The 14312-nt window shown below is 42.5% G+C and overlaps 1 protein-coding gene across 6 annotated transcripts in view; it reads right to left on the bottom strand.

Moving 5' to 3' along the window:
* The window catches only part of CREBBP (CREB binding lysine acetyltransferase), a 95055-nt gene that overhangs the window by 7008 nt on the left and 73735 nt on the right, over nucleotides 1–14312 (bottom strand). For all 6 annotated transcript variants that reach the window (XM_021540803.3, XM_021540804.3, XM_021540802.3 and 3 more), the window contains 9 exons: nucleotides 13757–13837; nucleotides 13012–13068; nucleotides 11741–11818; nucleotides 11189–11256; nucleotides 6897–7047; nucleotides 6000–6146; nucleotides 5394–5507; nucleotides 4129–4294; nucleotides 3041–3208 (listed from right to left, as the gene is read on the bottom strand). In XM_021540803.3, the coding sequence (XP_021396478.2) occupies nucleotides 3041–3208; nucleotides 4129–4294; nucleotides 5394–5507; nucleotides 6000–6146; nucleotides 6897–7047; nucleotides 11189–11256; nucleotides 11741–11818; nucleotides 13012–13068; nucleotides 13757–13837 (1030 nt within the window). The remainder of the gene's footprint in view (nucleotides 1–3040; nucleotides 3209–4128; nucleotides 4295–5393; nucleotides 5508–5999; nucleotides 6147–6896; nucleotides 7048–11188; nucleotides 11257–11740; nucleotides 11819–13011; nucleotides 13069–13756; nucleotides 13838–14312) is intronic.

Genomic DNA, 14312 nt, shown 5'->3' with positions numbered 1-14312 from the left:
CACTTTGGAGAGCTCTCTCCCATTCACTGGGCTCACGGTGACACACTTCTGCTGTCAGGAATAGAATTTTGTTCCAATGCCTGCAAATCAGCCCTCCTATGTTAAATATACCCCATCTTCCAGGAAAAATCAAAAGCCAAACTGGCAGGAAAACAAATCCAAACACTGTTTAAAAATAAACCTTTAAAGTAAATTTTAAAAATTCCATTTTACACTGATTATTTTTCCTTCTCCAACATCATACTTCAGCTTCCACTGCTTTAGATCTTGCAGCTGATGATAAAATGACACACATAATATGGACCTAAAATTCCAAGAGTGCAGTACTTTGCTTTGCTGTGCATTTGGTGTGTCATATACTTGCTTGAGCTCTGATTTAATGCTTGTTTTTACTGAACAGATTTAGGGCTAGGACACAGATAAGAACATGCAGGATTTGAATCAAAACCAACAAAACACATTATTCTTCATCCTGCTGACTTCCAGCTGCGTGTGCAGCTCCCAAAAAAATAATCTCCAAAACCTCCACTTGTGCCCAAATTACAACACAGACCACAGTGGCCATACACTGAATGTTAGATGTAAGTAAAGAGAGTGAAAAATAGCAGATGATGCTATTTAGATGACTTGGGAAAACAGAAATAACTTTTAGAGTTCTCATGTCCTTAAAAAAATCAAACCCCAAGACCTTGGCAGGGAGGGCTCAGAAAAAATCCCCTCTCCAACTTCTAGAATTTTGGTCATCATAAAATTAAAAATAAGCTACTGAAATACTTGGATATATATAAATATAAATATATACACATACACAAGCAAGTTCCATGAACAGTATGTACAAGCAAACACAGGGTTTGTCCACAGGCATATTTATTCCAGGAAAACAAAAATATTCCAACTGCAGAAAGCAATTCTATTTATAGACTGCTGCCATCCTTCCATTCCATTAATTAGGCTTGGACAGGAATTCCCTGTCCACTCCTGGGTTCTCTCTAACTAATTTTGTGGATTTTCTGACCAAACCTGTTTGGAAATTAAAATGAGGCTATTTTATGGGAAACCAGACAGAGCTCTAAATGACTTGCAGGGACTGAGAAGTGACCTGCTTTATGTTCCCACCTTGACTGTCCCCAAGTTTCCTTCCAGTGATGGAACTGGAGCCTGCCCTCCTTTGCCTCCACGTCCTAAAGCCCCAACTGAGATCTTAAAGTTTAAACACCAAAAGGAGAACAGACTAAAACTTATCAAACAAGCCAAGTCTAAGTTTTCTTTCTACTCCACCTTTAGCAAGTTTATATTTGGCAAACTGTACAAAGTATTCCAAGCTGTTTTAAGAAGTTGTAGGGTTGTGTTTGTACCATTTCATTCTGACATTCAGCCAGATCAGCCAGAGATGCTGATGGAGCCAGTTCCTGGGGGAGCCTCACCCCTTCAGAACCTTTGCCAAGAATTCTGAATATTTGCCACCTCTTTACTCTCCCTTTGATACCTGCAGCACATGTTCACTTGCAGGAAGCTTTCTCTTCACATACACAACATTTAGGACAAAGAATTTAAGACAGATTCTGTGCCACTTCAGTCACAAGATCCATGTGGTGCTTGTACCCATGGAGATCCCCATAGCTGGGCAGTTTTCTCCATGAAGTGACCCAGTTTAAGTGTCTGCATGGGGGAAGTTCTCATACTTTTAAATTTTCTCCTTTTCCTGAGTCAAGAGGCAAAGACTCCACTGTGCCATGCTTGGATGACACCTCAGACACCTGGGTGCAGGTTGTGTCCCCTGCTGCTGCCCCAGGCATTAAGGGGAGCACAGGGATGTTTCCATCCAAGGCTGCATTGTCTCTTTTTAGGCCACAACCTGTCTGAGCTCACAGTGAATTGTTCTGGGCTTTTTCAAACACCTTTTTCCCCCTCTTAGATACAGAGTAAATGTTCACATCACTGTTTTTTCCCTGATTTACTGGAAGTGATCCTGTTAGCAACAGAGGGCTGCTGCCTAATTCCAAGCCTTGCCTTCCACTTATTTTTATACAGCAGTGCTTGCTGAACTATCTCAACATTCAAAGTCACATTCAGAAGAAACAAAGTGGAAGCTGTTAAACTTTGTGGTTCCATTAAAACAGGGCCACAAACTGAATTAATTTTGACAAGCTGCTACGGTTTAACAGAGGGAACCTTCTGACATCACAAAATTGATGGATTAAGGTCCACCCCTCCACATCCACCCCATGTAACACAGACTGAAGGCAGTCACAGCATCTAAGCTTCAAGGGGGCCTTCCCCAGGTAAAGCTTTTGGTTCTGCTTCAATCTCTTAGACTTCAGATTTTCCTACAACATTTATTTTCAAAATGTCTTGCTGCAAATCTCAAGTGAAAGGGACAGTATAAAAGTGCTGAGACCATTTGGTTGCAGATAAAATCAAGATGGAAATAAAAATGAATGATGACATTCTGTCCAGGGCCCTGGAAAACTTTGTTGTTGTTTTTTTTGTGGGTTTTTTTGGCTTGGTTGGTTTTTATAGACAAAGAGAAAATGTTGGTGAAGGAACAGCACCATCAGGATCAACTTTTCCCACCAACGCAAAGCCTGCAATAAACACTTTCAAATTTCAGCCCTTTACTGTTGCAAATGACTACAAGTACCTGTGCTTAAATAACAGCCACATTTCATTCAGCTTTGAAAAATCCAGCACCTTTCAAATCACAAATGCTGGAGGTGCTTTGCAAAGGTGTGAATCAAAAGCTCAGCCAAATGACTGCAAGCAAATGTAGCGTGGCAAAAGCAGCTTAACACATTTCTTTGAGAAGAGAGGTGCTGAACTGACATAAGTGACTTCTGAGCATGTTAAAAACACCCAAACCAAGCCATCAGTAGATTTGTTAACCAAGAAGAAAAACAGAAATGCAGTTAAAGGGACCCCCTGATTTCATGTCTGCTGTAAAGGATCTTTTCTAGTTTATCTGATGTGACGTCTCTACATTAAAGCATTAATTACCAGCTTTGTAAGCTAAGGGAGAATATGGCACATAAAGCTAACCCACCTCTGTTGTTTCACTAGCTGCAGTGCTCTCTTCTTTCTTCCTCTCCTCCTCCTCCTGCTCCAGCTCCTTAATGCTTTCCTCCAGCACATTAGGCCAGAAATCACCTTCGAAGTAAGGCAGCTCCTTGGCACTGGTCAGCCTGTCCTCAGTCGCTTGTTTGAAGATGTCCTGTTGAACACATCACAGCACAGCAGGAATAAATAAATGAAGATCACTTAGCAGAGAGAGAGGAGAACCACACAGCCCAGAGTATCTGGGCCTCACCCACAGCCAGGAGCTGCTCCTGCCAGGGGCTCCTTTTCTGGGACAGCTCCAGACCCAGCCTGGCAATCCTGGCACAGCCCCACTCCCTGTTCCATTTGAGGATCAGTGCTGAGGCTTTCCTGACCCCATCATCCATCACTTCATGCTCCTGACATGATGGGAGATACCAAGATACCCCTGGAAAATGCAACTGACCCCTCCCTGGTTTTTTATCAGGAGGCCCAGATTTCCCAGCTCTTTGCCACCTGATGACAAGGCTTGTTAGAGGCTGTTCCTACTCCACACATTTAGGAACTGTCACTTGCCATCAAAACATCCATTTTTTTCCAGCACTGTCATTACCATTAAGGAATTCTTGTACATTTTAGCATGAAATGAGTAGCAAGTACTCCCTTTGCCACCTTCTACTTATTTCCTTGGGTACATGTATGATATTCTGCAGTTATGAAAATCATTCTTGTCATAAGGAGCTCTTTTATTTCACACTAGTGGGGTCCACCATTTCATGCGCTCCTCCAGAATCACCAGAAAGAAACAGCTTCCATAAACCTTGACAAACTCCTTACTTCCTTGCCTATAAAATCCAGTGAAAGAAAAATACACTAAGGCAGGTTCTTGCAGATTTCCCTTCAGGCAGACATCAAACCTAAGGAATTCTCAGCCTGAAAGGCAGAACCTCAAGAAAATCTAAGAAAATGAAGACACTGGTTGAAAATAAACCCCTTGTCCAACATTACTCCACTTTTCAGGTGTTATGAAACAACAGTAGCTCCCTTCAAATGAGAACACTATAAAATTGAATCAGAAATTAAACAGTAACAAACCTTGTAGTCGTGAATGATTCTCTCAGCAAATGCCTTGTCCAGCATCTTCTTATACCATTCTTGCAAGCGTTTGGGTTTGGGTATTTTCTGGTCAGGTGGGTGGCAATGAAAAATGTAATCATCTCCTTCACTGGGGGGACAGGCCCAGATGTGCCCTGTCACATACCTGTGTCACACACAACAAACAACATCTGTGACTCCCACCAGAAAACTTACTCAAACCTAGTTATAAATTCAGACCTCTGGCTTTATTTGTAAATTTTTAAGACTTTTTTCTTTGTAGCAAAGATGCTGAGGCAATAACCCGTATTTTGACAAGGGATAAGGTCAGGGATATAATAATGAAGCTTGAACATCAAGTGAACCTCTGACCAAATGAATGATGAGTTTAGGAATCCCAACAATAAAAACCACCTTAGTGACAAAAACCCAGTTTTTCTCTCCACTATGGAAGAGACTCTTGCTCCACAGATCTCAGAGAGGTAAGACGGTGTTGGAACTCAAAATGTCCCTCAGACATTTTTGGAGGTTCCAGGCCCTGGTCAGAGGCATTTGAGACCCTGGCAGGCAGCTGGAAACAGCTGTGATTTTGGGTTTGAACCATGGAATGAGTTACTAACTTTGCAGGTAGAACAAGAAGTCACAAAAGTTTAGATGTTATAGTAGAAGCAGTTACAAAGTAGAGGGAAGAATTTTTTAGTATTGTAGAAGGGGGTTTTAACACCTGTACAGGGGGTTTTTACTTTGTACATGGGGGTCAGAGGTTTTAAGATGGAGGAATGGAGGCCAGTCCTGTTCCTCCTCTTCCTTCTTCCTTGCCTCCATGTTCTTGATGATGCTGGCACTTATGGATTGGTTTAGAGTAGAAAAGCACCATTTAATATAGGTAATAGGCACTGGGGAAAAACTGTACCCATGTAACACGTAATGTCCCATGTAAAAGAGAGCAGCAGCCCTGGGCAGAGAGGGAGAAGAAGACAGCAGACAGAGAGGATGTCAGGGTGTGTGTGTGCCTCTGCCTGAGCTGCTGAGCAAACTGCTGTAGCCAGAGAAGAAAATCTTTTAGATAACTTGCAATAAACTGCCTTGAGACCGAACAAGAGGCTGCAGAGTTTTCTTTGGAAGCTCGGGTTGGAGGAGAGACTTTTCCACCACATGGAGCCCCTGAACCAGGCCGGGGGTTCCGACAAGAAGGAAACAGAGACCACCCCAAGTGAAAAACCACTCAAGCCCCAGATTTCCTTCCTTGCCAAGCTCTCACTCACCCCAGTTTCTTCACATACTCCAGGTAGCCGATGAGGATCTCGTGGTACACGGCGGTGCGGAGGCAGCGGGGCCGGAAGAAGTGAATACTGTCAAGGTAGGAGATGTACACACGCCTGCAGGGACAGAGGGACACACACACTCAGGGCTGCTCTGCCTACTGACAGCTGACTTCTGCACTAGGCAAACATGCAGAAAGACAAATAAATGCTGATGATGTTTTAATGCATATTCAAGCATCTTAACGTGGTGTAAACAGTCCTCAAAGCAAAAGAAGGGCTGTATTTCTTTAGACAGCAAGAATATACATTGAGAGGCAAAATAAAAAGCAGAATCCAAAAAATGTGATGTTTTTGTTTGTTATAACTGTAGGCTTTGTAATTTTTTTGGATTTATTGTTTTGGTGGATATAGGAGGTTGTGTGAGTTGATAATTAGGATAAGTATTTATCCTAATAAATGACTTTTTTTGATATTTGTCTGTCCCTTCAAAGTCATCTGCAATCCTACAGCAGGACAGATTTGTGGGCCAGAACTGAAATGCACGTCCCAAATGTCTGTGTGTGCAGTGACTGTGCAGGGGTCTGGGAGGATGCCCAAGGAGGGTACCTGGTGTTGGGAGGGGGGCAATCCGAGCCGTACTCCTGCACGTGCATCCCAAAGAAACACACGTCCACCCCGTCGATCTCCTCAAACGCAAACAGAGCTTTGGTACGGTAAGGGAAGGATTCTGACATCTCACCAGAGTCCACAAATCTGCAGGAAAGGGCAGCAGGAGGAAAAAAACCCAAACAAAATGCCAATTATTAAAGTAGTGTCTACCAGAATGAGGGGATTATTGTCAATCTTATTTTTAACTCCTTAGGAGCATTTTTAGGCAGGAGTTAAATGGGGTCAGATCAGAGCTAGACAGGAACAGGGAGTCCTGTTCCTGTAAATTCATGGAAAGACTGTTTCCATATAGGACACAGGGCTGAACAGGCCAGCATTGAGTACATGAATATCCTCAGAGACCACAAACCTTTAAATAGGCTACAGAGCAGAAAATATGATGCATTAGTATGAAGTGATGTCACATAAACACAGTTTTTATGAATTTAACCCAGAATACTAAATCTTTTAAGCTTTTCATTTTTAATGAAACAAATTAAAAATTACTCCTGAAAGCTGAAGTGTTTCTAAAAACACAACAAAATGAAGGAAGAGTAAGTAACAAAATCTCAGCAACTGCTCCAAACTAAACTATGAATTCTGTAACCAAAATGTGGTCACCCTCAAGATGTAGTGACAAGTCCCAGTATTATAAGCAAGGATGTTCCCACTGCCTCCAAAACAGTCACTTCCTCTACATTTTTTAACCTTTCCTAATCCTAAACATGCCCAAATTTCAAAAATGTGTAAATGCATTAAGGTGCAAATTGCCACAATTTCACAATAGCCCTGCAAGGAGGTTTCAAAACAAAATAAATAAAAAGGAGTGCATTCATTGTAATTCATAGGACTAACCTGGATTTCATTCCTGGTTTGACTTCTACTGTCTTATCTGAACTTGCTACCACTCTGACAAAGACCTCTCCAGCCTCAGGATGGTTCTGACGCCGCAGGAATTTGTTCACTCTGTCTTCCAAATGGTTCCCCAAACGTGTGGTCTGCAGCCCTGCAGGGAAGGGGAGAACACCACCATGGAAATGTTAACATTGGAGCTGCTCAGCTCAGGCTGCTGCTGTGCTCGAGAGCTCTTTCAGCTTCCTCCTCTGGATGGAATTAGGTTTTTTTCCCTTTTGTTTTCCCTCCATATGAAAATTAGATGGTTTGATTTATACAGTTGAAATAAAAATATGCAAACCCATCCCTGCTTTTCCCCAAAAGCAAACCCCCCCTGTTTTCCACACCCCACCAGGGCAGCTGAACCCACTGGAGTGGCACAATTAGCCTGCAAGTGAACTAACAAAGGCAGCTTTACGTAGCATTTTTCAATTTCAGCCTTATTTTATGAACCCTGCAAATGTTTTCTCCTCCCAGCCCCACTCTGGCTGCTTGACAGAGATTACATCACTTCACAGATCTGGCTCCATGCCACACCTTTTCAAGCGAAGCAAAGCAAATCAACAGAAATGAAAAGCCTTTTGACTTCAATGGAGATTTCATTGCTTTTGCTTTTCTTTTCAAGAGAGCTTTTGGACTGCAGTTGCAGCAATCTGCACATCAAGGTTAAATAGTTCCTGCCCAGAGATGGAGGTCTTGGGGGGTTCAAACCCACAGATTGTCCAGATGCCCTCACTCCATCTTTACATTCACAGCTGGCTTTTGTGGGGAGAGCTGGGTTTGTGGTCGTACAGGATGTGATGGTTTTCAAATAAATCCACAACAAATTACAGAAATCACGATGACTTTGGGTTAAATTAAGAAAGCAGAAGGACCCCACTGTTTTGACATGAAGATTTATGACTATTTCCTGCTGTACTTATTTTATCACTCATATTTCTACTTCACTTTATGGTCAATCTGCTATCTTTTCCAAAGTGATGGTGTAATCTACAGATGATCATTTTAATAAAGTATTTTTAATTTTTGCTCTCTGTTACTTGATTTTTCAGTTGATATTTGGCTCCTGACACAATGCTCTTGGTTCCTCCCTGACTCTGAGCCTGCACACAGAATTCTGCAGTGAAATATCTGTGCTAAATTTCCTTCAGGCTCCAATAGTGGGGAAAAATCACACATATACTCAAAGGACTGTCTCACTTTCTAAGGGACTTATACACTTAAAATTTTATTTTGTAGAATCATGGAATGGTTTGGGTTGGAAGGGACCTTAAAGCCCATCCAGTGCCACCCCTGCCATGGCCAGGGGCACCTCTCAGACTGCTCCAAGCTCTGTCCAGCCTGACCTTGGGCACTGCCAGGGATCCAGGGGCAGCCACAGCTGCTCTGGGCACCCTGTGCCAGGGCCTGCCCACCCTGACAGGGTAGGATTTCTTCCCAATAGCCTCAGAAAAACTGCCCTCTGGCAGTTTAATTACAATCAGGTTTTTTAATTACAATCAGTCCCCTTGTCCAGTGAGATTCTGTGGTCATAACCAGCACAACACAGTCTAAACATAATTTTCTAAATATAATTTTTAATCTAAATATAATATAATTTGGTAAATATAATTTACCAAATTCATCATTTGAATTAAAAAAAGAAATTTAAAGGCAGGTTGAAGTACAAACACCATGCCCTTTACCAATTACAGCACACTGAGCCTTTCCCAGGACTTCCCACTCCAATACACTGTATTGGTCTTTCCATATGTAACAGCAGGGGGATGACTCTAAAGGCAATTCACAATATACTTTGAGGGAATTGTTTTGTTCTGTTGATTTCTCGGAAGACAAACAGAAAAAGAAGAAAGGGCACCATTTCAGCTGATGAGTGGGAACATTTTCAGAAAGCCACTGGAGTTAACTCTACTGTCTTCTTGTGTTTTCATCTTTTCATCTTCCCAATGCTAAGCAACCTTATGCTGCAGTGCATTAAAGCTTGGAAACCAACAAACCCAAAAAGACCAGATAAGGAGATAAAAGAAATAGGCAGCATTAAAATTACATGTACTGTAAGAAAAGGATCTAAAAGTTGCATATTTTGATCTTCTAGAATGTGAGTGAAAGCTGTTTTAGAAAGCAGCTGGATTTTGGTTCCTGGACAGTTCTCACATATGCACCTCCAATAAAAGCTCAAAGCCAGTGAAAACTGCAGTGCAAACCAGAGTGCTGAGGAGAAACCTCCAGCACAGGTCTGTGACAGCAGCAACAGGCAGACCTCTGTTAGTGGATGAGGAATTAGACAGAGAGGAAGAAACTCCAACTCCTGACCTACTGTGACTTCTTGTCAGGAAACTACTTTGGGTGACTTATTTGTCAGGATATCTTTTGTCTTTGAACCTCTCTGCACTGGCTACTGTGAAATAATATTTGTAGATTATCTTAGCAAAACAAATACTTCAAAAGTTCAGGGTTTTCCAGCAGAACTCAGCTGCACAGTGGTTATATCTGGCAGGCTATCAGTTAAGATAACCAATTTTACTCACTATACATTAGGAACATGAATGTTCCACAAGAGCTGAGGGATGTGTTGTCTTGGTTATCAGCACTTGTGCCATCATGCTTGAAAGAGTGGAGAAATCTTGATGGCAACTTGGGCAGTAAATGTTTTTTTTAAGAAGAGAGAGCATGTTCATGTTTCATGTTTCAAATTTGCACTGCTTAAGCTTGTTTTCAGGTCAGTAGCCAGACCAAGGTTTTGATGACAAGAACAGACTTTCCTTTCCCTTTCCTGCTCTTGCATTCCCACCAGAGCATTGCTGAAGAAAGCTGATCTCCAGAGCTGAGCCCACCAGTGGGTTACAGCAGAAGCAGGACTCAGATGTCCAGACAGCCAAACAGCAGGGAAAGGAGAGGAACAAGGAGGAAAGGAACAAAAGCACCATTTCCCTGTCCAGAACAGAATAATTACCTTGAACTACATGGCTGGTTACTCAAACTTTAACCAGAGCCACAGAACAACTGCAGATATCCAGGGAATCACACACTTCTTTTAAGGAAATTTATATCAATATTTGCTGTAAAGTCAGCATAGAACAGACATCCATTTAAAATGGATGTCTACCACTACAGTTGTATTTCATCATTTTATTAATGTTCTCCTCCAATTTTAATCTGTCTTTAATGAGACTAATTTAGGCCTCTTCAACAAAACTCTCTTGAGTGCATCAGGTTACTCCAGAGACTGTTCTGATTGCTGGAACCCACCATGCCTCACACAACATCATCATCTGCAAATTACCCCCTTCACATCTCCTGTTACACAATCAACCACACAGCAAGTTCTCAAGAAGTCACATTTTTAATACAAAACCTTGCCTTTATCCCAGCTTGGAAGTTTCAGGCTTGTGGAGGCACAACATCACCCAGTAATGCTCAGAACATTGAAGGATTAAGGAAGGGATCAAAAGATCAAGGGAAGAATGAAATGTCCCTGCAAGTTCTGCTTGCTCAAGTGCCTGAATCACCCCCTTGGTGTCTATATTCACTTTATTTTTCTGCCCTCTGCACTGACTCTGCATTTCCAACACCAGCCCCTCCTCTTGCCCCACCTGATCTGCATGAACAAAAATGTCCCAGTTATGCTCCCTGATGCCAGATGCCTGCAGAGAACCCTGTGTAAGGATTCTGGAGACTCAGACAACCTGACCTGGCATCCCCTGGCCCTCTCTTCAGTGCCCATTTCTACAAGACCATGACAATGATTACTGCCAAGAGCACTCAGTGCAATGAGTGACTCAGTTCTTACCCCACCACTGTTCTGGAGGCAAGAAAAGCTTTTCCCACACTTTGGTGCTTGGCAGCAGCACCTGCACTGCAGCACAATTGGTTCCTACAGGTTATGGGAAGGGCACAGAGGTGACAATCATGTCACTACAGCTCCAACATGACATGCAAACCTGGCTGAATGCAGCCAGTGAAGCACCCACAGCCCTGTGCTCCTTCTGTTCTATTTGTCCCTTTTTGCTTTTTAACCCTAGAAAACAATGACAAAGATGTCAAACACACCAAGCAGCAACAACACTGACCACAAACACATGAACAGCAGGGCTTTCAAATGTTGATTAAAATTCTGACAGCCTCGGGCTATGCTGCTCCCCATTTTACAAATGTTCCTGTGCTGTCTGTCATGACAACACAAAGTCTCAATCAAAAACCCATTAGGGGTGGCAGAGAGAAGATGAGGATAAAACCAGAAACACTAAACTCACTTTTAGCACTGAATTTGTTTTCTTTGCGTGTTCTACCAGTTTTCTTCAGACAATTATCACAGACAAACCTATTGAGGAAAAAAAGACAAGCCAAAAATTTAGCATAAACCCATTACTGGTGAGCTTAAACCCAATGTTTGAACATGTAATTTAAATGTCAAAGTACAATATATTTTTCTCTGGCTTTGAACAGATTATTTCACTCAATTTTTGAGGGATTTAAAGCTTTTATGAGCTGGTTTAACTCTGCCAAGCAGTTACACCTGCATTTATGTTCTGTGCACACAAATGCCCCTCCAGCCAGCTGCCCTTAGTTAAGAGTTAGCAAGAAACCACACAAATCTGTGTGGATGAATATATACATTTTCATCTGAATATACTGAAATAAGACCCCAAACACACACACAAAAAATTTTATTTAGAAACGCTTGGTCCCCAGTTCTTTAAAAGGCTGCGCCCACATATTAAAGAACAAAGGTAGAAAGTCTTTAATTACATAAACTACATTGGTCTCATTATACAAGAGGTAAAAAACTAACAAACATCTCTTACCCTGAAGGCCAAATAATATCATAATGTAACACACAAATCTGGTGCATCTTCCGACCACATTCTTTGCAGTCAACAAACCTGAAGAGAAAAAACCAGCAGCAAATTACCTTTGGTAAGTAATTTTCCAGAATTCAGAATGAAAGAAGGAGTTGCCAATCCTCTGCTAAGAACTGAATCAATTTCATCAGGTCCAATTTACATCTAAGTTTAAAAGAAATACTCAGAATAGATTCAGATGTACATCTATCAATTCACATGCAAGTTATACATATATATCTATACCTAGATATAAATTGCAAAATGTGCTGGTTTAATTTAAAAATCTGAAATGGGCTGTCATGCACAACTTTTTCTGGATCTTTTCTAGCCTCTTCTAAGCAGAATCCCAGTTTCACAGAATCCTCAACAATACCTCCACAGATTTAATTCTGAATTGCTGCAACAACCACAAGCTGAATAAATGGTTGCTCAACTTACTGTAAATGTAAGAACTAGTCATTCATGAACCACCCTGGCAAAAAAACATGTATTAACTTGTCTTTGCCTGAATGGCTCTGCTGTAGTCTTGTTTTTATCTTTTGTTCTCTGGTCAAAAAATTGTATGTCAGAATTCTTTTTTTGGATGGGAAAACTGTTAGAGGTTTTCCCAGTCCAGAGTTAAGAAGCCAAATGCACTGGGGTCAGTCTCAGTCCAGCCTTCCAGGCTTGGGGAGGAGCTCTATTCAGAATTTGTAAAGATAAGCAAAGCAACCAAAATGCGTTGTGCCTCACACTGCCAGAGAACATGGAGCAGGATGATAAAATCCCACTGCAGGAAAAGCAACCCCGTGTTCAGCTGGGCATCCCCTGAACATCCCAAGGTAACACAGGGTACCTTGGCCTTTGGGTGGGCTCAGCACCCAGGGAAGAGAAAAATGTGGTTTAGAACCACAAGGGGAAAATGCAGAAGTGCCCCAGGAAGGCAGAGCCCGGGGTGAAAGGCTCTGGAGGAGGGAGGGCTATTCCCAGGCCTGGCACACCCTTGGAATTACCCAAATTACAGAACCAGGAACTGTCTGTGGAACAGGCTCTCGTGTTCCTCTGGGGTATCAAACCAGACATCAACTTTGGGTGCTGTGCCATGAATTTTAGGGAAAGATTCTGCAGTCTGTTTGAGCAGGGACTGGGGAACAGAAGAGTTCTTTACTCCCTGTCCCATTTCTGCCCTGCTGGCTCAGGGACAAGTGGAAGCAGTGAGATTTTGGGAAGGAAAACAACAGCCTGGTACTTACGGCTCTGGATCCAGGGTGTCGTTTTTCTTCTTTTCAAACTGATCCTTAGAGATGGTTCTAGGGACAAAGAGTTAATATGAAAACTCAGTAGCACCCTCACATCAGAGGCTCAGACAATATCATGCTTTGCTGAATTGCAGCAAACCTCAAGTCTGAAGAAAGCACCTCAGTATTTATTTTCTGGTCAGAGCAAGCAATTCAGTTCATTGTATTTTAAGCTACAGAAAGTATTTTTCACTTTCTGTGTAAATTAAAAGCAAGAGGTATCCAAGTCTACACATAAATTAAAATCATAAAGAACAAGGGAAGCTATTGTCACTAAAGTAACCACCTTTCAAACCAGCTTGTAAGCCTCAAATCTGATTTTTCTGGCCAGGTTACAGGCAAGCCTTTGATTTCAGAAACATGAGCTCTGCTTTGAAAGGTGAGGTATCAGAATTAGACAGAAGTTTTCCATTAGAAAAGGTGATAGATTAGTGGCATTTATTGACACAGCTTCCACTGCTCCCCTCCAAACACATTATCCAGGGTCTGCCACCCCAGGAATGGGCAGCAGTGCTGGGCAGAGTAACAGACCCAACAGACCAACAGCTCTTAATCCTGTCCCTAGAAATCTCCTGCTAGGAAAGAATAATTCATTTCCCCCCAGATACCACCCATGGGTTTGGGTTTTACTCCCAAACCAGGACACCCTCCCCCTGCCCCATTCCAAAATTCAGGATGGAGAGGAAAGGAAGAAACTTACGTTTGAGGCTGGGAAGGGTCATCACCCAGGGTGACATTCTCCCCCTGGATTTCAGTGAAACACTTCTCACAGAAGTGATACCTGTCAGCAAGAAGGCCATATTTGGGTGAGCTGGTCCAGCACAAACACAGCCACCCAAGCACGGAGCCACCAACCAGGGCAGGGCAGATCACCAGGAGCACGACGGAAGGGGGGACGTTGTTGGTTGATTGATGGGTCAGTGTGGACAATGAGGAGGCACAGAGGGAGGGGAGGGCAGGATTAGAGAACAGGGGAGGGAACAAACAGCACAGACGTAAGAGGTAAGACGCAAACACCAAGACAACACAGAGCAGAAAGCCAAGGCAAAGCACAGATTAGCATTCGGTCTCATTTCACACATCGTAACAAGTGCTGGGCCTCACTTCCCAAATCTGGGCAGGATTTGTGGAGTAGCCACCAAGAGCTACGTTTGTACAGGCTTCAAATTTAAGAATTTGGATTTGATTTGCATCGCTCAGGGGAAAAAAAAAAAATACTCTTTGATTCCAGGCTTGCGACTGATCGAGTTTCCTTT

Source organism: Lonchura striata, chromosome 16, assembly GCF_046129695.1.
Source record: "Lonchura striata isolate bLonStr1 chromosome 16, bLonStr1.mat, whole genome shotgun sequence".
NCBI classification, from domain to species: Eukaryota; Metazoa; Chordata; class Aves; order Passeriformes; family Estrildidae; genus Lonchura; species Lonchura striata.
This window is presented reverse-complemented; position numbering and strand designations above follow the sequence as displayed.